The 22568-nt window shown below is 26.8% G+C and overlaps 5 protein-coding genes across 9 annotated transcripts; all 5 read left to right on the forward strand.

Annotated features, from left to right (window-relative positions):
* The first annotated feature begins 274 nt into the window (after nt 1–274).
* LOC107068879 (uncharacterized) lies at nt 275–13654 on the forward strand. Its single transcript, XM_089170120.1, has 24 exons — nt 275–412; nt 488–760; nt 1323–1812; nt 1923–2022; nt 2123–2245; nt 2313–2468; nt 2545–2586; nt 3206–3674; nt 3753–4233; nt 4452–4551; nt 4626–4748; nt 4821–5084; nt 8627–8921; nt 9055–9505; nt 9578–9677; nt 10069–10191; nt 10261–10416; nt 10483–10546; nt 11297–11566; nt 12261–12714; nt 12832–12931; nt 13029–13151; nt 13217–13372; nt 13446–13654. Exons 1-24 carry the CDS (start codon nt 397–399, stop codon nt 13509–13511), a joined length of 4995 nt encoding a protein of 1664 aa, XP_089026246.1. The 5' UTR covers nt 275–396; the 3' UTR covers nt 13512–13654.
* Nucleotides 5572–8037, forward strand: LOC107069909 (odorant receptor 13a). Of its 2 annotated transcripts, XM_015327627.2 has the most exons (7): nt 5579–5824; nt 5920–6192; nt 6261–6732; nt 6806–6905; nt 6987–7109; nt 7406–7561; nt 7639–8037. In XM_015327627.2, the coding sequence occupies exons 1-7, from the start codon at nt 5803–5805 to the stop codon at nt 7699–7701; spliced, it is 1209 nt and encodes a 402-aa protein (XP_015183113.1). In that variant the 5' UTR covers nt 5579–5802; the 3' UTR covers nt 7702–8037. The 2 variants fall into 2 exon arrangements, with proteins under 2 accessions (XP_015183121.1, XP_015183113.1); XM_015327635.2 differs by lacking the exon at nt 6987–7109 and having other exon boundaries at nt 5572–5824.
* A 679-nt stretch (nt 13655–14333) lies between the features above and the next one.
* On the forward strand, nt 14334–17154 carry LOC107068895 (odorant receptor 13a-like). Its single transcript, XM_089170043.1, has 7 exons — nt 14334–14601; nt 15085–15354; nt 15690–16140; nt 16215–16314; nt 16396–16518; nt 16589–16744; nt 16812–17154. Exons 1-7 carry the CDS (start codon nt 14586–14588, stop codon nt 16875–16877), a joined length of 1182 nt encoding a protein of 393 aa, XP_089026169.1. The 5' UTR covers nt 14334–14585; the 3' UTR covers nt 16878–17154.
* Nucleotides 17155–17452: 298 nt separating this feature from the next.
* LOC107068903 (odorant receptor 13a) lies at nt 17453–20073 on the forward strand. Of its 4 annotated transcripts, none has more exons than XM_089170039.1 (7): nt 17453–17485; nt 17655–17924; nt 18162–18612; nt 18758–18857; nt 18931–19050; nt 19139–19294; nt 19936–20073. In XM_089170039.1, exons 1-7 carry the CDS (start codon nt 17470–17472, stop codon nt 20044–20046), a joined length of 1224 nt encoding a protein of 407 aa, XP_089026165.1. In that variant the 5' UTR covers nt 17453–17469; the 3' UTR covers nt 20047–20073. The 4 variants fall into 4 exon arrangements, with proteins under 4 accessions (XP_089026165.1, XP_089026166.1, XP_089026168.1 ...); XM_089170040.1 differs by lacking the exon at nt 19936–20073 and adding an exon at nt 19374–19513; XM_089170042.1 differs by lacking the exon at nt 17655–17924 and having other exon boundaries at nt 17461–17485; nt 18447–18612.
* On the forward strand, nt 20035–22515 carry LOC107069958 (odorant receptor 13a). The gene is made up of 7 exons (XM_015327703.2): nt 20035–20073; nt 20692–20961; nt 21219–21669; nt 21767–21866; nt 21940–22059; nt 22130–22285; nt 22365–22515. Exons 1-7 carry the CDS (start codon nt 20058–20060, stop codon nt 22428–22430), a joined length of 1179 nt encoding a protein of 392 aa, XP_015183189.2. The 5' UTR covers nt 20035–20057; the 3' UTR covers nt 22431–22515.
* The last annotated feature ends 53 nt before the right edge of the window (nt 22516–22568 follow it).

The raw sequence follows: 22568 nt of genomic DNA on the forward strand, positions 1-22568 counted from the left end.
TTAACCGAGATATGTTTAAACACCTCGAGGGAATAAGATAGAATGTGAAAAAAAGAAAAAAAATAGATAACGATCGATATATTATTTCCTTCGTGGTTGCTAACATATAAGTAAAAATGCATTTAGAAGGGGAGGATAAAGTTAAACGGTACGGTCCTGGCTGTATACATTTTTAAATAGATGGTAGTGATCGTGGTGGTAGTGGTGGTTGTTGTTGTTATTGTTGTTGTGTTGTTCATTTTACTTTGACGAGAATGATGAGCATGCGTATTACAAAGAAGAAGAAGAAGAAGAAGAGGAAGAAGAAAAATAAAATGATATTCATATCGAAAGACGAACAATAGTATAGTTATCGTATCGTCGCGTTTGCACGTTCCTTTAAGTGGTGCTATACTGATGGAATTTACCAAAGGTACGAGATTAATAGTGATTAAAAAAAAAAAAAAAAAACATTTTTAAACGAGTGTTTTCAATTATTTCTCGACAGATTTGAATTACGCGATCGGCTGGAACCGATTAAATCTTCAAATCCTCGGTGTATGGCCGGACTCCGATAGATTGGAAAAAAATGTAATCTTTACGAAATATCGTTGGATAGTTCACTTATTTATCATGCTAGGATTTATAGTCTTACCACAATCAGCATATTTAATGATAATCTGGGGTGATCTTGATTTAATGACGGAGGATTTAGCAACTGCAAATGTTCCTGTCACTATGGCTTGTTTCAAACTCTTCATCATTTATTATCACTTGAAATGTAAGAATTTTAGTGAAACGTGGGAAACAATGTTTATCGTTTAACAAGTGATTATCATCTATTTAATATATATATATATATATATATATGTGCCAATAATTATGAAAGTGGTCTAAGTCATCTCTTGTTTCGAGATATTTAAAGAATTACATTTGAACACTAAATGAATTCTATATAATATTATCTAACAATTCATTTTTGACAATATCGTGAAAATTACATTGAATTTATTTAGTTTGACCCTTTGAGTGCTAAATACTTTTAACTAAAATGTTTTGTGGGAACGGAATAATTTATTAATAATAAATTATATTTAATAATTAAAGTTCTTCTTTTTGAATATAATTTAATTAATTAATATAAACATTACATTATTTTATATTAATATTAACAAACACGTATATGCGTCCATAGCACTAGAGTGCTAGGGTTAAAATAATGTGCTGTGTGAAATAACTGATAAACTCATTTTTGTTAAATTTTGACTTATGGTTAGATCACTTTTATAAATATGGGCACATATATTTGATGATAATAACTTGTGTTGGTTTATTTTTCTTAGCATTACATCCACTTTTGAGTGCTTTCTTCGACGATTGGAATAGATCAAAAAGTCAAGAGGAAAGATCGATTATGTTGAACAATGCTAGAAAAGCTAGAATGATATCAATGTTGTGTACAGTGATGATACAGATTATGACAACGACATACATACTTTTACGTATCACTATGATATTGCAAATGCAAAGAGATCAAATGGAACCGGATCGTACACTCATTTGTCCAGCTTATTTTCCTTACGACGTTAGAAGATCATCGGTGTTTTATTTAACGTGTCTTGGACAAATATTAGCTGCATACAGTGCTACGATTTCTTATACGGGAGTTGACAGTTTCATATCAATGTTGGTACTTCACGTTTGTTCACAAATTTCCAATTTAAGGTTAACGCTTAAAACATTAGTGGATGAAAGAAACACGAAAGATAAAGAGACCGATAATTTTCTCGAAAAATTAACGTTGATCGTTAAAAGACACGAACATCTCAATTGGTTGGTTTTATTTTTTTTCAAATCACATTTTTAATTAAAATTATATTTCACTTATAGCATGCGTATTCTTCAAGTTTGACGATCGTCGATGTGTGTGTATATTTTTAAAGGTTCGCACAAACGATCGAAAAATCATTCAACATTTTGATGCTCGTACAAATCCTAACTTGCACCATGCAAGTGTGTTTTCAAAGTTATCAAGTCAAGGCAGTAAGTTAGTTTTATCTGAAAGATAAAAAAGAAAAAAAAAGTAGTACATTTCACAATTCGTTATTCATTTTGTTTATTATCTTCTTTTTTTTTTTTTTAGATATTAGGACAAAAAAATGGCGAGTTTCCTACAGTTCAATTAAGTTTTTTAGTATTATTCGTGGCCGTTACTTTAACACATCTATACATTTATTGTTACGTGGGTGAAATGCTTATTGTTCAGGTAAAAAAAGGAAAATAACATTTAAATGTCAGTACGATATTTAAACTATTCGTGTAATTAATCACAGAGCTCAGGTATGAGCGAATCGGCTTACGAATCTAAATGGTGCAACTTGTCTCCGAAAGAAGCTAGGAATCTTCTTTTCGTGATGCACCGATCAACCATTCCACTTCGTTTGACCGCTGGAAAATTTAGCACGTTCTCCATGAAAACATTTAGCGAGGTAAACATACAACGAGAAAGGAATTCTAATTTATCTAAATTATTTTCTAATATTTTCTTTTTTTTTCTTTTTGTAGATCGTAAGAACTTCGATGGGATATCTTTCGGTTTTATTGACAGTAGCGGAACACAAAGATTAATTTTACAAAAATTTAAAACGACAATCTAACGGGTCAATAAATTCCAATATTTTGAAAATTACAAATTAAGATAGGTTTAATGGAAAATATAATATAATTTAAATATTCGTATAATAAAAAAAAAGAATACCTCAATTTCCTCTTACCATTTGTTGAATTTGAATTCGTCACGCACCCAACACACGTTCAATTGAATATGACCACGAGAAGAACGATGACCGATTATTATTTCGTTTCGTTTGCAAATTCACAAGAACCTGCACCCGTTCCCACGAGTGAAAAAAAGTATCCTTCTTTTCGTAGGGTTTTTAAAATTATAGAATGTAATAATACGGAGGAAAATATTAGTCCTACTCCAAATAACGTACGTAAACGAAAAATGAGAACAAAAAAAAAAAAAGGAAAAAAAATCTACGAAACCCTTCTCATTTGGTTTGTTTTTTTATCATCAGTCGACTCAAACTTTTCGCGAGATTTATTCCTCAAAATTGTTATTCCAGTTGTCAACATAGAAGAAAAAAAATATAATCGATAATAATATGCATTAGCAATTCTTCTCACAAATAACGGGTTTAGCAGTTCTAAAGTTTGATCCTATTCATTAAAACTATCACTACTACCACCACCGGTGTTTTTCTTTTCTATATTTTTATGGAGCATGCGTGATATTCACAAACCCCTTTTTCAAGAAAACAAATTTACTTATAGCTCGGTCGGACTAACTCTCGCGTGTGCTAATCTATCGAAAAAATTTGACAATTTTTACCTTTATCGAAGTTTTGTATGCCGAACAAATATGGATTATGCTATTGGTTGGAATCGTTTCAATTTGTCGGTATTAGGAGTTTGGCCAGAACCTTCTAAAACAACTTTTCTATGGCGTATAATATCAGCCATTATATTTTGGACGAGTACTACTGTGACATTTTTATTCATATGTGCACCACAAACGGCAGATTTGATTTTAAATTCAACCAGTTTGGACGAAGCTATAGAAAATTTATCCATCAACATACCAATCGTATTTGCCTTGATCAAACAAATCGTTTTACGATATCACGGTAAAGGTAAGAATAAATATCATTAATTCATTTCATTTCATTTGAATTATTTGTATTTGTTGTTTTCTGTTTTGTTTAATAAAGCTTTGAGATCATTACTCGTAGAAATAGTACACGATTGGACCGATAATAAATTGATACCTGATTCAGAACGTTTGATGATGTTGAAAAATGCTAAATTGAGCAGACAAATATCACTTTTTTGTTCAACTTTGACATATCTAATGTTGACAGCATTTATATCACTTCAAACGTACGCAAACATGGCTAGTGCATCCGAGGTAGATCTAGGTGGACTTTTGCATCCTGCAACTTTTCCATACGACACCAAGAAAAGTCCTTACTTCGAGATCACTTGGATGGGACAATTTATGGGAACAGTTTTAACTGCTATATGTTATTCTTGCTTCGATACATTTCTCGCTGTTTTTGTCTTACATTTGTGCGGACAATTGTCGGTTTTACAATTGAATTTAAAAGAATTGTCGGATGTCGCAAAACGTGACATAACTTTGTTTCAAAGTAAACTTGGATTCATTGTCAACCGGCACGAACAATTATATAAGTTAGTATTCTTAATTTTATTTTTTTAAATAAAATTTTCTCTCACTTCTCTATTTGCAAATATTTTTCATCAGAGTTTTGTATGTGTACACTAATATAATAATATAAACTCTAAATTTTTTTATAACCTCGATCCAATAAAATAATGCCAATTTGATGTTATCTAAAATTTCAATCAGATCTTACATTTATCAATCAAATTTTTTTTTTCGTTTTAAGATTTGCTATAATAGTTGAAGATTGTTTCAATCTTACCCTACTCGGACAAACTTTAATTTCCACAGCTATGTTTTGTCTGACTGGATATCGTATGATAACGGTATATAAATTGAAGTATATGTTTTCTAGCAAAAAAATAAAAGATTAAACATTTCAACTTTGTTGTTTTCTTAGTCGATGGGATCGCAGGAACAGGAATTGCCAATAGTCGGGCTGATATTTTTTGTAATCCACGTAATATACACTATGTTGCATTTATACATCTATTGCTACGTTGGTGAAACACTTTTAGTCGAGGTAAGTCAATAACAAAGTTGGCCTATTACTCTCGTATCCAGCTAAGAATTTATTAACTTGTGCCTTTAAAAGAGCACTGGAATAGCTTTCTCCGCTTACGATTGCGAATGGTATGACTTGCCACCTAAAAAGGCAATGTGTCTGATGATAGTAATTTGTCGTGCAAGAATAGCCTTTCAAATCACGGCTGGAAAATTTAGTCCATTTTCTTTAGAGTTGTTTGGTGCTGTGAGTATATTTTCGATAAATATTCTCTTATTAACAAACATTTATCATAAATTGATATTTTTTATTTTTTATTTTCAGATCATGAAAACATCTGCCGGATATTTATCCGTATTACTAGCTATGAAAGATCGTCTAATTGAAGAATAATGATTCATACTATATGATTTACACGATGGATAAATAATTTGTAAAATATTAAATATCATTCTCTTATGTTACTTGTAACTGCATGTTATATATTTTTTTTATTTATTCATAACTATACCCTAATCGAATTATCAACGAGTTTGTTAGACGTACGTATTATTTGCTAATAAAAATAAATTTTATTAGTAAAATTATTTGATTAAAAAAGATCTTACAATAGAAATGTACGAATGTTGTTGATCAATTGAACAAAATGAAATACCTTTTCAATGATGAACAATTTTCGTTAGACACACTTCCCGTTTTATTTCACATCACATATGAACTTAAATTCACTTATCCGTTTTATATTCCCCCTTTTGTTAATATATCGGGAAATACTGAATATATGTTATTACGCATAATAATGTAGAAGGGGATTTACGATGCGTTGAAAATGGGGAAGGTTGGTTATAGAAACTTTAACGAGGTTGCTTATATTTAAAATGGGGAAAAAATAAAATCATATTATGAAATTCCAAGAGTGGATTAATTATTAACTATCCAGTGTTGGATACTTCATTTTAGTTTGACGAGCATGCGTATTGAAGGAAGAAAAAAGGGAAGGACATCTATGTAGTATGAACGACTTAGAAACGGTCAGTCGTTGTTACGTCGCGTATTACAATCGTGTCTTACGATGCCGACAAGATTCGAAGAAGGTACAATTTTTTCATCGGTGTAACTTTTAAATTTCCCTCCCAAAAAACAATATTATTTTTTAAATTTTCTGCAACGCGAGTTATTCATTTCACAGATTTGAATTATGCAATTGGTTGGAACCGATTCAGCCTACAAATACTTGGAATTTGGCCTGACACAAAATACACCGAAAGTGATCCAACCTTGTCGAAATATTGGTTCATTGTTCATTCATTTTTTATGTTTGGATTCATAACAATACCACAATCGACGTATCTATTGATGATATGGGGTAACATGGAACTGATGACAGAAATTTTGGCGACTGCCAATGTACCGATTACCATGTCATGCATTAAATTGTTGTTCGCGCGATATCATTTGGAATGTAAGTGACGTTTAATCAGTGATAGTGATAAAAATAAATGACAATAAAAATAATACAATTGTTTTTAGCATTGAGACCACTTCTAAGTTCATTCGTTGAAGATTGGAAGAGGCCAAAAAGTGAAAAGGAGAGATCAATCATGCTGGATAACGCTAAAAAGGCAAGAATTATATCGATATGGTGTACGACATTAGCACACTCCATGACATCGATTTATATTATACCTCGTACATTAATGATTGCTCGAATGCAGAGAGATCAATTTGAACCACAAAATACGGTTGTCTATCCAGCTTATTTTCCATACGACATTAGCGGAACAATCGCCTTTTGTATTTCGTGTTTCGGACAAATTGTAGCTGCCTACAGTGCTACTGTGTCGTACATAGGCGTAGACACGTTTATTACAATGCTGGTCCTACACGTTTGTGCCCAAATTACGAATCTAAGGCATACTCTTGAAAATTTACCAAACGAAATGGCCAATAATTTTACGAAGGATATTAAATGGATCGTTCAAAGACACGAACATCTCAATTGGTTGGTCCGTTGGAAATGTTTATTTTTTATCGATCATTCATTATGAGATTTATGATAATTATTATTATCCAAGGTATGCCAAATCTATCGAGAATTCGTTTAACCTTTTGATGCTCATACAAATATTGGCTTGTATCATTCAAGTGTGTTTTCAGACATTTCAATTGTTTCGCGTAAGTTGATTAAACGATTGATTTCTTTTTTTTTTTTTAATTAATTAATATGAGCTCTTGTTTATTTCTTTTTTTTCGTAGATAATGAAACAAGATGGGGATGCTTTTCCCGTAGAACAATTGTTTTTCGTTGTACTATTCGTAGTTGTTACATTGGTACAACTTTATTTGTATTGTTACGTTGGAGATATGCTTATCGTTGAGGTTAAGAAAATATATTTTTTTTAATATATTAGGTTGTCCCAAAAATTTCTTCCTCTTTTTGATGATAAGTTGAACAATATTGTATGCGTAATATATTTTTATTATTTGTATTTTACGTTATTTACTAAAAAATAATAAATCGATTCTACTTTATTTTACCTTTTACTATAATTTAAATTATTCAATATAAGAAATATTATGTGTCTGCAAAATTACTAAAAAGAGAGAAACTTTTGAGACCATATATTTAAATTATGTAAAAATTATATGCATTATATGTGACATGTGTTGAACAGAGTTCTGGAATGGGCACGTCAGCATACAAATCGCAATGGTTTAACTTACTCCCTAAGGATTCACGAAATATTATTTTCGTAATATATCGATCTTCAATTCCACTTTGTTTAACTGCCGGAAAATTTAGTATATTTTCGATGGAAATGTTTAGCAATGTGAGTGAAATAAAAAATTCATTTAAATCCATTATTATTTTATTATCTTTTAAAATAATTTGTTTTTCTATTTGCAGATTTTGAAAACCTCAATAGGATATCTTTCGGTGTTGTTAACAGTATCAGATAATAAGAAATAATTCGATACAATTGATATAATAAATAGAATAGAAATAAATAATGCATATTTCATTTCAATACGGTACAGAATTTACCTGAATAATTTTAACAAATGTTTCGAAATAATTTTCAAACACTTCAAACAATTTACAATTGTTCTATTTTGTTAGGAAAAGAAAAAGAACTTTGTCATTTGGCAAAATAATTTCTAATTTGTTTAAAAGTCACCTGTGAAATTTATTTTTACAATTTGTATGAACAAATTTGGATAAATTTTATATTATTTATACAATTTTAAATATTATATTATAATTTATAATACATATATTCCTATAAATAAAGGAATTACGATTTGACTTTCTTCATTGTCATTTAACAACTAATATTTGAAAGTACTAAAATGTCTCTAAAAAAAAAATATTTATATATAATTTTTATAAAAAAAAAGTATGAACAAATTTTCATCGTTTTAAAAAAAAAAATACGTCGATAAAGTAACACAGCTAAAGAAAACTTGTTCTAACCACCAGAGTCAACTGGTATCCATGGTTTAGGTTTTCTAACGATAGAGGGACTTATTTTAATACACCCCCACCCTTCTTATAATTTTCATCTCACTTGTATGTAAATGTTTAGCAAAAATTTTGCCAAAGATGATAGACAAAATTGAAATTTTGAATTTACTCAAAAAATCCAAACCATTTAAAAATCAAACAAAATTTATTAGATTAGATTTTCAAATGGAAATCATTCTTACGGTTACTGTATATTTTCATAGAGCATGCGCCAAGAACATATGCTGGAATATTATAGCTCGCGAAATACGAAAGAAATGAATTCAAGATCAGTCCTAGACGTGTCTCGAACACATGAACAAACATATCCTCGTGCTAAACAAAAAATAAATCCTAAAAATTTAATTTGAATCAATTAATTTAATTAAATGAAATTACAATGAATATAAAAAAGGTGTTAGAAGTTGATTACGCATGTGGATGGAATCGTTACACCATGGATTTCATAGGAATTTGGCCAAACGAAAGAAGATTCGATGAAATATCAAGTTACAAAGTTTTAATACCAATATGCTTGATGTTTTGTTTCATTTGTCTTCCTCAAACGACTAATTTATTCTTCGTGTGGACAAATTTTAATTTAATCGTAGAAAATTTATCGATGGGTAACATATCCGTCACTATAGCACTACTTAAAACTATCTTTTTCTGGTTAAATGGGCAATGTAAATAAATAAATAATACATTTCTTTTTTTTAAATAGATAGATTAAATTAATTTAAAAAAAAAAATTAAAGAAATATGTGATTAGAAAAATTAGATTGATAATAGAACAAAAAATTCCTTGTTCATGCAAAGCTCTCAAATATCTACTGTCGTTAATGGAAAATGATCAAAAAGCTGGAAAAACTGAAGAAGAATCAATGACAATAAGGAACACCGTAACAACATCGAGAAATATATCGATCAGAAGTACTCTCATGTGTCTAAGTGTCGTCATTGTTTATGCTATACTACGTTACGTCACTATACTTCATACTGGTCGAAATCTTTTATTTCGTGCATATTTTCCTTACGATACACGTATCAGTCCTAATTACGAGCTAACATTTATAGCACAATTGATAGCAGTATTTTACGCTGCAACATCTTATACAGCTGTTGATACATTCATTGCTATGTTAGTTTTACACATTTGTGGACAATTATCAAATTTGAAACGAGAATTGATCAATCTACGATCTAAAAGCAGTGACGAGTTTAAAATTAAATTAACTAACATCGTTGAGAAACATGATTATCTTAACAAGTATGATAAAAATAAAAATGGAGTTTATGTTAAATTAATTAATTAATTTAAAAATTTAATTTAATCGATTAGGTTTGCTGATACGATTGAGAATCGATTCCACATAATGTTGTTGATTCAAATATTGGGATGCACAGTGCAATTATGTTTTCAATGTTTCCAAGCACTTTTGGTAAGTTATATTAATTGTAAAATGATCAAATTTGACATAAATGTTATTTATTGAGTTAATATTTTTAATATCAATTTTAATATTTTAGTATATATTAGTTTAATACTTTAGTATTAGTATTATTATTATTTTATATATTAGTATTAGTATATTAGTATTAGTATTAGTAAATTTTAGTACAATTATTTAGTATATTTATTATTATATATATAAATATATTTATATATTATTATTATTATATTTAGTATAACGTATATAAAATACAAAAATTGTCAGTATTGCAATTAAATATAAATTTTATCAAATATACCTTGTATAACGCAACTTTGTTTCGGTTATAAAAAATATTGATCAAATAGATAAATAATTGTACATTGTTTATTAATTACAGTCATATATCGAAGGACCAGGTGAACTATTTGTTTTGGAAGTATCGTTTTTAATGCTCTACATATGTTACGTTTTAATTCAACTTTATCTTTATTGTTACGTTGGTGAAAGACTTCTTTCAGAGGCAAGTTAAAATAAAAAAATAAAAAAATATCTAAAATATAAAAAAATTGTAAAATGATAATATTTTCAGAGCACGGATATTTTACAAGCTGTTTACGAATGTGAATGGTATAATTTAACACCTAAAGAATCCAAATCACTCTTAATGGTCATGTATCGAGCAAGATCACCATTGTGTCTTTCAGCTGGTAAATTTTGTACATTCACGCAAGAATTATATAGTAGTGTAAGTACAAATAATACTAAAAAACAAATATTAAAACTCACAAATTTTAAGAATATACTATTTTAGATTTTGAAGACATCGATGGGTTACATATCGGTTCTTTATGCAATCAAAATTAAAAATTCAACATGAACAATAATCAACACTTCAAAAATTGTTATGTAAAATATTATTATTTCAATGAGTCATATTGCTCGATAATATAATTCACATAAACCCAATAGGTTTTATTATAATTATCACATAGATTAGTTGACCCTAATGATAAATCGTGCGTCGGTAAGGTAATATATCCTAAGGAATATATCTGATAAACCTTAAAGCCCTTTAACTAACCGCAAGAGTCGAGGTAAGTTGAAAACAATGACGTGTTTCGATTTTCTTGGTATAGAGGGACACTTATTTTAAAGGAAACAACCCCCAAGGATGATTCCAAGATTTCCCATTAGCAATACTATTAAATTATTTCATTTTTGTCAATAAACAAATTAAAATAAATAAAAAATGTGGTAATCGATGATACAAAATTGACGATAAATTCAATCAAATCGAGTCAATCAATTAGAATTTAATGAAAACATAAGTTTGTTATCAGTTATAATATTCGAGTGATTCTCAGTGATAGAATGAGCATGCGCTAAAAAAAAATAGAGACGATTGAAATAGCAAAAGGAACTGAGAATATCAGTTCTTGATAGATCGTTCTACTGAGAACCTAACATGGATATTAATCCAGGTATAAATTAACAAACAAAAAAACCCCATTTAATATTTTTAAATTATATGTGTCATTTTATATTTCGTATAATATTTTTTGTTATTTTTTTTTTCATTTAAATAACATTATGTATCATTAATAAAACATATAACAATGTCAAAGTTTCATACGTGGATTATGCTTCTGGTTGGAACCGATACACCATGAAATTTATGGGAATTTGGCCGGAAGAAAGGAAATTTGATCGAGCTTCAAGTTACAAAGTATTAATACCGATTAGCCTTATGTTTTTTTTTATGGCTGCACCACAAACTATTAATCTTTACTTTATATGGGGTGATTTCAATTTAATCGTGGATAATCTTTCGGTGGCTAACATTACTGTAATCATCGCGCTTATTAAAATGATCACCTTTTGGTTCAACGGAAGAGGTAATTATTATCTTTCAGTTTATTTTTTATACCATTTTACTAGAATTAACTAGAAAAAGAAGAACACTCAGGTTTTCCGACGTTTTTTTTTATTTCAAATTTATGTATAAATATTACGCATAGATTATTGTAAGAAAAGTTTAACTTATATTTTATTTAATTAAAAAACTTGATACTTTAGTGTCATAGCGTGTAAAAAATATTTAACGTAATATCTTTATATTTAAATATATTTCTTTATTAACAATTAAAAATTAAAATTAATTATTTACTTCAATAAATTAAATTAAAAATTAAAATAAATGATTTACTTTACTAAATTAAATTAAAAATTAAAACAAATTATTTACTTTAATAAATAAAATTAAAAATTAAACATTAAAAATTAAAAATAAAATTAAATAGTTATTTTTATTTATTTTATCAGTATTAATATAAAATAATTAAAATTATTAATATGATCAGTATTAATATAAAATAATAAAAATTAAAAATCAGTATTAATATAAATATTTTTGATTATACTATTTATTCTGTAATACAAATTATCGTAATAATTAGCCAAAATAAGATTGCGTCAAAGTTTATAAATTCAGATTAAAAAAAATAATTTGTTGAATATCTAATAAATAAAAAATTATATCTAAAAAGTTGAATTATAATTTTATTCTTTTTATTTCGTTCGATACTTAAGCCATCAAGATTTTATTGTCTTTCATGACGGATCATCGAAAAGAGGCAAACACAGATGAAGAAATCAACAAAATGACAGAAATTGCTAAAATATCAAGAAGAATATCAATCGGAAGTACAGTGATAACAAACAGCGTGGTTGTACTTTGGGCTATTTCAAGATTCCTGTTAATGCGTCGTACAGGTCGTGCATTATTCTTACAATCATATTTTCCCTATGAAACTTTGGTCACACCAAATTTTGAAATCATTTCGATTGGACAAATCGTATCTGCTTTTTATACGGCAACAACTTACACGGCTGTTGATACATTCGTTGCAATGTTGGTATTTCACGTTTGTGGACAATTCGAAAATCTTCGAAGACAATTGAAAAATATTTGCATCGATAAAAGTGGAAAAAATTTTGAACAAAATCTTGCTGATATTGTGAAGAAACATGATCGTCTTAACGAGTGAGTTAAACGAAATCATTTTGTTCAATTTTTGTATAAAGATATTTAAGGTTTATTTATTTATTTATTTTTTTTTTTGTTTTAACAATGATTGGAATATATATTTTGTTCGTTTAGATTTGCTAGCACGATAGAGGATAAATTTAATGGAATGCTGTTGATGCAAATGATCGGTTGTACCATCAAATTATGCGTTTTATTCTTCCAAGCACTTTTGGTAACGAAAATAAAAAATAAAAAAAATTCAAAGTCTTGACACAAAATAAAAATTTTAAATAATTATAATATAAATGTTTTATTAATTATTATTCTAGTCGATCACTGAGGAAAATCAAGAATTGCTAGTATTTCAAATATGCTTCCTAACACTTTACATATTATATATTTTATTGCAAATTTATTTATATTGTTACATAGGTGAAGAATTAGTATCAAAGGTAAAGAAAATTTTAATCTTTATTACAATATTTAATTTTTTTTAATAATTTAACTTTCGGTGCAGAGCAACGAAATGGCTGACGCCGCATACGAATGCAAATGGTACAACATAACTGCCAAACAAAGTAAATATCTTATTTTAATAATTCGTCGAGCACGATCACCATTGCAAATAACAGCTGGTAGATTTTGTTCATTCAATCTTCAACTTTTTACAAAAGTGAGTAAAGAAATAAACAATTTTATGATTATTCAATAATTATTTGAGATTCATTCGATTTTCTATTTTACAGATTTTGAAAACGTCAATGGGTTATTTGTCTGTTCTGTATACAATGAAAGCAAAACACGTAGAATAAGTTTTATATGTCAGCCTAAATAATTAATTATTAAAAAAAATTTTCTATTATAGTATTCGAGTGTTCGTATAAATTAGAAAAAATTGTATCGTTTCGTAAAATATATTTATTTTTTAATTTAAATTTAAAAAAAAAAACAAACAAAAAAATAAAATTTTATAAAATACAAAATACAGTTAAACGTCGATAAAGTAACGTGCCTGTAATGCGGATACTAATCGAATAACCATATGAGTTAAAACACGTAATTGTACAAATATCAAACTTAGAACTTTCTTAACAACAAAAAATTTCTAAAAATTTATCAACAATATTTAAACATAAAATAAGAAAAACCTAACACTCGCGTATGAATATTTGTTGATGATCTTTTATAAAACTAGTATAAAACATATTATACAAAAAATGTATAAAAAATATTGCAAAAATCTTACATAAAAATATATGTAAGAAAGTGATATATACAAAAATTACTATAAAAAGGATTAAGGATAATAAATAACGTCGATAAAGTAACATGCACAAAGATAATACGGATATTAACACGTTGAGCGCCACGTCAGCCATTGGTGACTGACACTAGACTTTCCGTTCAGGCCGCGTCTGTCACGGGTGACTGACACATTCAACTATTTTTTCAATACAAAATAACGCCTATGGCCTGACGAGAATTCCCCTAAGAATTCGCGTGGCGCTAAACGTGTTAACATAGTAACCGAGCGAGGTATATTGAAATGTGTTATGAGATTGTTTAGTATTTCTTACTATAGATGGCCATATTCAGAACATGATCCTTAAATAATTATTATTTCGAATTTTTAAGATAAAATTAAATTATTCATTGTTATTCTTTTCTATTTAATTTCCTTGTTATAACTTTAATACACGAAACAATGATAATACTTACGAACGTAAATTATTTGTAATATAATTTAAAGAAAAAACAATGAAAAGTATAAAAGAATTCAATCGTGATTGATAGTTATGGAACATGCGCAATAGAAATAAGCGCTTTGAATGTAGAAAATCTTTGGAGGATTTAGTTCTTGATACGTCGTTGTGACGATAGCTTACATGGATGTTGATCGAGGTATTATTTAAATTATATTCATTCAAAATATATTAAACATTAAATTATATTAATTCAAAATATATTAATATTAAATTATTAATTTAAAATATATTGACATTAAATTATTAATCCAAAATACATTAACATTAAATTATTAATTTAAGAAATATATCTATTAAATTAGTAATTTAAAATATATTACCATTATATTATTAATTTAAAATAAATTAACATTAAATTATTAATCCAAAATACATTAACATTAAATTATTAATTTAAAATATACTAACATTAAATTATTATCTAAAATATATTTAATTTTAAATTATTAATTCAAAATATATTAAACATTAAATTGAACAACCCGATACAAAAATAAGAAATATTTTTTATTTGTCTTTCTTTTTTTTATCAATCCTTTGTTCAATAAAAAAAAATCTAATTATTTAATATTAATTTTCAATTTAACAATTTTATTTCAATTGATTAAACATAATAAAGTTTCCTACGTGGATTACGCCTGTGGTTGGAATAGAAAAATAATGAAGTTCATGGGAATTTGGCCAGAGGAAAGAAAAATCAACAATGCGTACAGTTACAAAGTGTTATTTCCAATCGGTTTTATGGTACTTTTTATTACCATACCTCAAACAACTAATCTTTACTTTATATGGGGTGATTTTGAATTGATCGTGGAAAATTTATCGGTGGCTAACATGACTATTACAATTGCTGTAGTGAAAACGGCAACATTTTGGTCAAACGGAAGATGTAATTATAAATATTAAAATTATTTTTTATAAACGAATGATATTATTAAGTCTACCGGAAAGTTTTGTCCATTTTTAGAATTAAAAAAAAAGTAATAAATTTTCATATCTCTTTAATTGACCAATATTTATCAATTATCATTATTTATAATTTCTTATCATAGTGTGATGACAATTTGTATATTGCATTTTTAAAAAATGTTTTATACCTAGAGACGAAAAATTGAACCGGTGTTTGTTCAGAATGGACAGAACTTCTCGGTAGATCTAATATTATTATTATTTTTAAACATAATTAATCCTATTGAATTTTATTTTTATCAATTTTATTATCAGCCATGAAGGTATTATTAACACATATGGAAAATGATCGAAGAGAAGCAAACAACGAAGAAAATATTACGAAAATGACTAGAATTGCTGATATTAGCAGAACTATAACAGCTGGAAGTATAATAATGTGTAATTTTCTCGTTATATTGTATGTGACATTAAGAATCGTTTTATTACCATACACCGGACGAGCACTTTTTTATCGTGCATATTTTCCATACGACACACGACCCTTCCCAAATTTCGAATTAACCGTAATCGGTCAAGTTACAGCAGCATTTTACGCAGCCAATAGTTATACAGCTGTGGATACTTTCATGACGATGTTGGTTTTACACGTTTGCGGACAATTTTCGAGCTTAAGAAAACAATTGTCCAATTTGTGTTCAGTAGACAACAATCATTTTCGAATCGATCTTATCAAAATTGTGGAAAAGTATGATATGCTCAACAGGTGAGAATAAGAAGAAGAAGAAAAAGTTAAGGAAATATTTTTGAATTTTTTTAAATAAAATATTTACTTCATAGTTATGCTGAAACAATCGAAGACAGATTCAACAGTATGTTGCTTATGCAAATGATTGGTTGTACTGTACAACTTTGTGTACAATCGTATCAAGCAATTTCGGTAAACAAAATTTAGAAATTATTTATTTATATTTATTTGATATTTCAAGAAAATGATTGTAATCATTTTTGAGTATTACAGGCCCTTGTTGACGATGACCAAGGATTATTAATAGTCCGATTATTCTTTTTTGCGGTATATACAACGTACGTTATGCTTCACATTTATTTATATTGTTATGTTGGTCAGAAACTTTTTACTGAGGTAAATATCATTTATATTTATGTTTGTTGATAGATTAAAAATAAAAAATCATAAATTTAAAATATCGTAGGGTACGGAAATGGCTTATGCTGCGTATAATTGCAATTGGTATAATTTATCACCAAACGATGCTAAATGTTTAACAATAATAATGTCACGTGCACAAATATCATCACGTATTACTGCAGGAAAATTTTGTTCTTTCAATCATGTACTTTTTAGCAATGTAAGTAAACAAATTTTATAATCTTCTTATAATAAAATAAAATTTATATATTTTCATGTTTTAACAGATTTTGAAAACATCCATGGGTTACTTGTCCGTTCTGTATGCAATGAAAACTAAAGATATGGAGTAAAATATTCATCAAAATAATTTGAAAAACTAACGTTAAAAATTTAATTAAAATTTGTTATAATTTCAATTTTAAATCCTAATTTAAATTCACGATCTAACGATCGTACCTTTTCTTTTTTATTAAATTTCTATCGATTTATATATCATGAAATTTTATGGTGAAAAGATTATACTTTACACTGATCAATGTCATCGTCGGTAATAAAAAAAATGAAATCCTTCATTCAACAAAGTAACCACGAGAGTTAAGTTATATAACAAGTTGCAAGGGGCTTTGAAATTCTTACCATAGAGGGATCTGTTCTAAAACAATCTAAATATTCAAACATAAAAATAATAATAATAATTAAAATATCGAATCATTTAAATTCAAAATAGTATTAAAAAAAAAAATACCATTCATTTTTCTACTTTGCGTGAAAATTCAAATTATTTAAAGATACAAATTTTATATAATTAAATTCTTAATACAAAAGAAATGATAGTAAGGGTACTTTAAAGAGCATGCGCTAAGAAGAAAAATACACTTGAAACAAAAATCAACCCCTAAGGAGGATTAGTTCTCGATACGTCGCAGTAACGGAATAACCTACATGGATGTATCCCGAGGTATAATAAATTACCTAACAAAAAAAAAATAAAAAAAAAAGCATTTAATCAAATTCATCATTAACAAAATTATTTTTTAATTTCATCAAAATCATTAGAACTTTCTTATCCTTTGTTAATACGAATAAAATTTACTAATACTTTGTTGATTGATCTCAACATGCTAAAGTATCCTACGTGGATTATATTTGTGGCTGGAATCGTTATTCTATGAAGATATTGGGAATTTGGCCGAATGAAAGAAAAATCAATGAAACATCGAGTTACTTGGTCCTACTACCACTTAGCATGATGTTATTATTCATCAACATACCACAAACAATAAATCTCTACTTCATATGGGGTGATATCGATCTGATTATCGAAAACTTATCGATAGGAAACATGACCGTGTTTATTGCGATCTTGAAGACGATTATCTTTTGGTTCAGTGGAGGATGTAATTAAACGTATAATTATATTACAATATTTTTACTATTTACGTAAATTCTTATGTGTAATTTCTGACCAAAAAAAATTAATTTATTCGATATTTCCTTAGAAAAAAAAAAGAAAAAAAAAATTTTTTATTTTCTTTAAATTCTACAAAACAATACTTATAGAAAAAAGAAAGATTAATCATAAAAATATATTTTCCTTTTTTTTTTTTTTTTTAACGAATTCATGATTACTCAAGCTATTAGAATTCTTCTAACGAACATGGAAAAGGATCGAAAAGAAACTAATGCCAAAGATGAAATTAGAAGAATGATGAAGATTGCGAATATTTGCAGAAGGATATCAATCGTTTGTACTTTAACATATTACATGGTCATTATTCTTTTTATTATTTTACATTTATTATTGATACGTTATATCGGACGTATTCTTATAATACGTTCATATTTTCCATACAACATACAATCAACACCGAATTACGAGTTAACCATTTTTGCTCAAATATTGGCTGCATGCTGCACAGGCGGTGTTTACACATCGGTAGACACTTTTGTGGCTACATTGGTGTTTCATTTGTGTGGACAATTGAACAATTTGAAACATAGTTTGAGAGATTTGTATTCTAACGATTGCAATGAAATTAAATTGAAAATTGCTAAGATCGTTAAGAAACACAATTCTTTGAATAGGTATATATATTTTTTTTTGGTTCTAAAATTATACAAGTTTTTCCTTTTTTTTTTTTGGTTCATTCATTTATTTAAGTAAGATTTGGTAATATCGAATAATAAAATGATTGTTAATTACTTTTACTTAGATTAATTTTAATTTCAGATTTACCAAAACAATCGAACAAAAATTCAATGGCATGTTACTGTTACAAATGCTCGGCTGTTCGTTGCAACTTTGTGCTACGTGTTTTCAAATACTTATGGTATGATTCTAAATAAATAATATTGAAAATATTAGTATGTGGAATTTTAATATCGTTATAATTATTTTTATAGGCTCTTGCAGGAAAAAATGGAGTTATCTTAGTTCAAACAACTTTCTTATCAGCATATTTAATATATATATTACTTCAAATCTACCTGTACTGTTATATCGGTGAGAAACTTATTTCAGAGGTAAATCAAATTTTTTTTATAATTAATTTTCTACATTTTGCGCTTCTTGTTTCTTTTTTTGTTCAAAGAAAATTTTTACAATTATTAGAGTATTGGAATTTTTGATGCTGCCTACGAATGCAAATGGTATACTTTACCACCTAATGAAATTAAATCATTAATAATAATCATGATTAGAGCCAAAGTACCACTACACATAACTGCAGGAAAATTTTGTTCATTCAGATATCAACTATTCTGCAATGTGAGTTACAATATTGTGCAAATTACTTTCTAATAAATTAAAAAAAAAAAACTAATTTATTATCAAATAATTGTGGCAGATTTTGAGAACGTCGATGAGTTACTTATCAGTACTTCATGCAATGAATATAGTAAATACCAAATAAAATATGCAAGTATATTAAAATGTATTATTATCTATTGTTGAAAAAAGTGAAATATATAGTAAATAATTTTATTATTTTATTACTGTTCTAATAATTCGTTAACATAACACAACCACGATATTATCGATCATAGATTTTGGTCAATTTTTATTGATTTAATATTTTGAAAGTATATTCCATCAAAGTATAATACTTGAAGCTGGTAACATAATACATCAATGTCGATAATGTAAAATATTTCTATAAATCTTAAAAGAAAGTAACCGCTGGAGTAACAAATCTAGATCAAAAGGTTTAGAAATTCTTACAATAGAGGGATCTGTTTGATATATCATATTACATACCTATATCTATGACAAATAATTTCAAACCAAAAGAAAAGGAAAATAATTTCTATTATACAATGAATCAATTTAATTGGAAATAAATTATGAAAAAATCATATTTTTTTTTCGATTGATAATATAAAATTATTTTTGAATGATTATTTTATTAGAAAATTAAGTACATGGATAATACTATAGGAGTTGTTATAGAGCATGCGCTAAAAAGGAATACTTCAAACAGAAATCATATGGGAGGATCAGTTCTTGATACGTCGTTGTGACAGAAGTCGACATGGATGTGAACCAAGGTATAATAATAAAAAATCAAATTATCTAACAAAATTTACATTAAAAAAAATTAAGAAAATTTAATTTAATATTAACAAATATATATTAAATAATTTAATTAATTATATAATATATTAATTTAATAATATATTGAATTATTATTATAATTTTATAATTTAATTATAAAATAATATGTATAAAAATAATATAATATTTGATTATTATTTTATTATATTATTATTATATTACAAAAATATTATACATAATTATTATAATAATTATATTATAATAATAATATATAAAATAATATAATTTTATTAATATTGTAATTTAATAATTAATATATTATTAAATTAATATTAAATGTATATATTAACACTATAATGTATATTTATATAATCTAATTATATAAATATACATTAATTTAATAATATTAATAGTGTTAAATTAAGAAAAAAAGAAAAAAAATAAATCGAATAATCATCATTAATCCAACATTCTTTTAATCAAGCCTATCATAGAATATTTCTATGCATCATCCTATATTTTATTCATCATCGAATCATTTAGGGATATGGTATTTTAATTTAATAAAAAAATCCATATATTACTAATAAATTGCTAATCGAACAATTTAGTTTCCTACGTGGATTATATTTGTGGCTGGAATCGTTACACCATGAAGCTTTTGGGGATTTGGCCAGAGGAAAGAAAATTACATCGACCGTCAAGTTACATCGTTTTAATTCCACTCGGCATAATGATACTATTCATCAATATACCACAAACAATAGATCTTTACTACGTATGGGGTGATATCGATTTGACCGTCGAGAACTTGTCGGTTGGAAACATGACCGTGTTAATTGCTGTATTGAAGACGATTTTCTTTTGGTTCAGTGGAGGATGTAATTACACATCTAATTATCATGTTTATTATTAATTATCATTTTTATTAAAATAATCATTTAAAAACATTTCTTTCTTTTTCGTGATATTTTTTTTTTTTTTTTTTTTTTTTTTAACTTTCAATTAAGGTAACTTCTTTCTCATTAGCATTTAAATGATTTTTTATTACGTTTATACTTATTAAAAAAAAAATTAAGATCTACGATAGAAAGATTTATCTTTTTTTTTTGTATTACAATTAATTGTATTACTCAAGCTATAAATATGCTACTATCACATATGGAAAAGGATCGGAAAGAAACAAACAACGAAGAAGAACAAAGAAAAATGATGAGGATTGCTAATGTTTGCAGAAAAATTTCTATTGGAAGTACTGTAACATATTTTTCAATCGTTATACTATTCATTCTTCTTCATGTGTTATTAATTATTTACAAAGGACATGTTCTCATATTACGGTGTTATTTTCCATACGACAAACTTGCAACACCGTATTATCAGTTAACTATTATTGGTCAAACAATGGCTGGATATTGTACAGGTGGTACTTACACGTCTGTAGATATTTTTGTGGTTATATTAGTGTTTCACGTGTGTGGACAACTTTCTAACTTGAGACAACAACTTCAAAATTTGTGTCCGAAAAATGATTACGAGTTTAAAATTAAACTTGCTCAAATTGTACGAAAACACGATTCTTTAAACAGGTATTATGTTTGTTTAGTAATTTAATTTGTTCATAATTTATTTTGACAAACTTTTTATAATAATTATTTTGTTTTTTTTTCTTCTTTCTTTTTATAGATTCGTCAATACAATTGAGAAAGAATTCAATGGCATGTTACTGTTGCAAATGCTCGGTTGTTCGATACAACTTTGCGTTACGTGTTTCCAAACAACTTTGGTAAGATTTCGAATAGATTTCTAAAAAAAAAGTAATTTACATTAATTTATAGTTATTATTATTATTATTATAGGTCCTTAAAGATGGTAATACAATGGTTTTTATACAAATGTTTTTTTACGGATTCTATTTAATATACATTTTGCTTCAAATTTATTTGTACTGTTATATTGGTGAAAAACTTATTTCAGAGGTAATCAATTAGTTTCTTTTTATTTTTGTTAAATATTATTTTTAAATTATGATGTTTAATTTAATAATAGAGCATTGGAATTGTCGATGCAGTGTACGAATGTCAATGGTATCATTTTTCACCTAATGAATCTAAATCATTAATGTTTATTATGTTACGAGCAAGAATACCACTTCACATAACTGCAGGAAAATTTTGTTCGTTTAGTCATAAACTTTTTGGCAATGTAAGTATTACAATATTAGATATATTTTATTTATCTCGAATAGTTATTCGTAAAACAAGAAAATTTATTCAATGTGCAGATTTTAAGAACATCGATGAGTTATTTATCAATGCTACACGCGATGAATGTAGTAAATGCAGAATAAAACGTTTTAAATTTTACCAATTTAAGTAAGTTATTAAAATAATTAATTATATTTTATGAAATTGATTATTATTTTTTAAACTAAATTTTTCATTATGTAATTCCCATATCCCTTTCAAAATAATTTATGTTAAGCAAA

The sequence above is a fragment of the Polistes dominula genome, unplaced genomic scaffold (genome assembly GCF_049000335.1).
Source record: "Polistes dominula isolate Pdom_NZ unplaced genomic scaffold, Pdom_raw_medaka contig_15, whole genome shotgun sequence".
NCBI lineage: Eukaryota > Metazoa > Arthropoda > Insecta > Hymenoptera > Vespidae > Polistes > Polistes dominula.

Coding starts and splice junctions, on each gene's coding strand:
- LOC107068895 (XM_089170043.1), top strand. Junction 15,355..15,689: donor ATTTTGGTCAAACGGAAGAT/GTAATTATAAAT, acceptor TTTTATTATCAG/CCATGAAGGTATTATTAACA. Junction 16,315..16,395: donor AATCGTATCAAGCAATTTCG/GTAAACAAAATT, acceptor TGAGTATTACAG/GCCCTTGTTGACGATGACCA.
- LOC107069909 (XM_015327627.2), top strand. CDS start 5,803: ATGCCGACAAGATTCGAAGAAG. Junction 6,733..6,805: donor AGACACGAACATCTCAATTG/GTTGGTCCGTTG, acceptor TTATTATCCAAG/GTATGCCAAATCTATCGAGA. Junction 7,562..7,638: donor CGATGGAAATGTTTAGCAAT/GTGAGTGAAATA, acceptor TTCTATTTGCAG/ATTTTGAAAACCTCAATAGG.
- LOC107069958 (XM_015327703.2), top strand. Junction 21,867..21,939: donor CGTGTTTCCAAACAACTTTG/GTAAGATTTCGA, acceptor TTATTATTATAG/GTCCTTAAAGATGGTAATAC. Junction 22,060..22,129: donor GTGAAAAACTTATTTCAGAG/GTAATCAATTAG, acceptor ATTTAATAATAG/AGCATTGGAATTGTCGATGC.
- LOC107068879 (XM_089170120.1), top strand. Junction 4,552..4,625: donor CTGGATATCGTATGATAACG/GTATATAAATTG, acceptor TTGTTTTCTTAG/TCGATGGGATCGCAGGAACA. Junction 4,749..4,820: donor GTGAAACACTTTTAGTCGAG/GTAAGTCAATAA, acceptor TGCCTTTAAAAG/AGCACTGGAATAGCTTTCTC.
- LOC107068903 (XM_089170039.1), top strand. Junction 18,613..18,757: donor AAACACAATTCTTTGAATAG/GTATATATATTT, acceptor TTTTAATTTCAG/ATTTACCAAAACAATCGAAC. Junction 19,295..19,935: donor GATATCAACTATTCTGCAAT/GTGAGTTACAAT, acceptor TTATTTTATTAG/AAAATTAAGTACATGGATAA.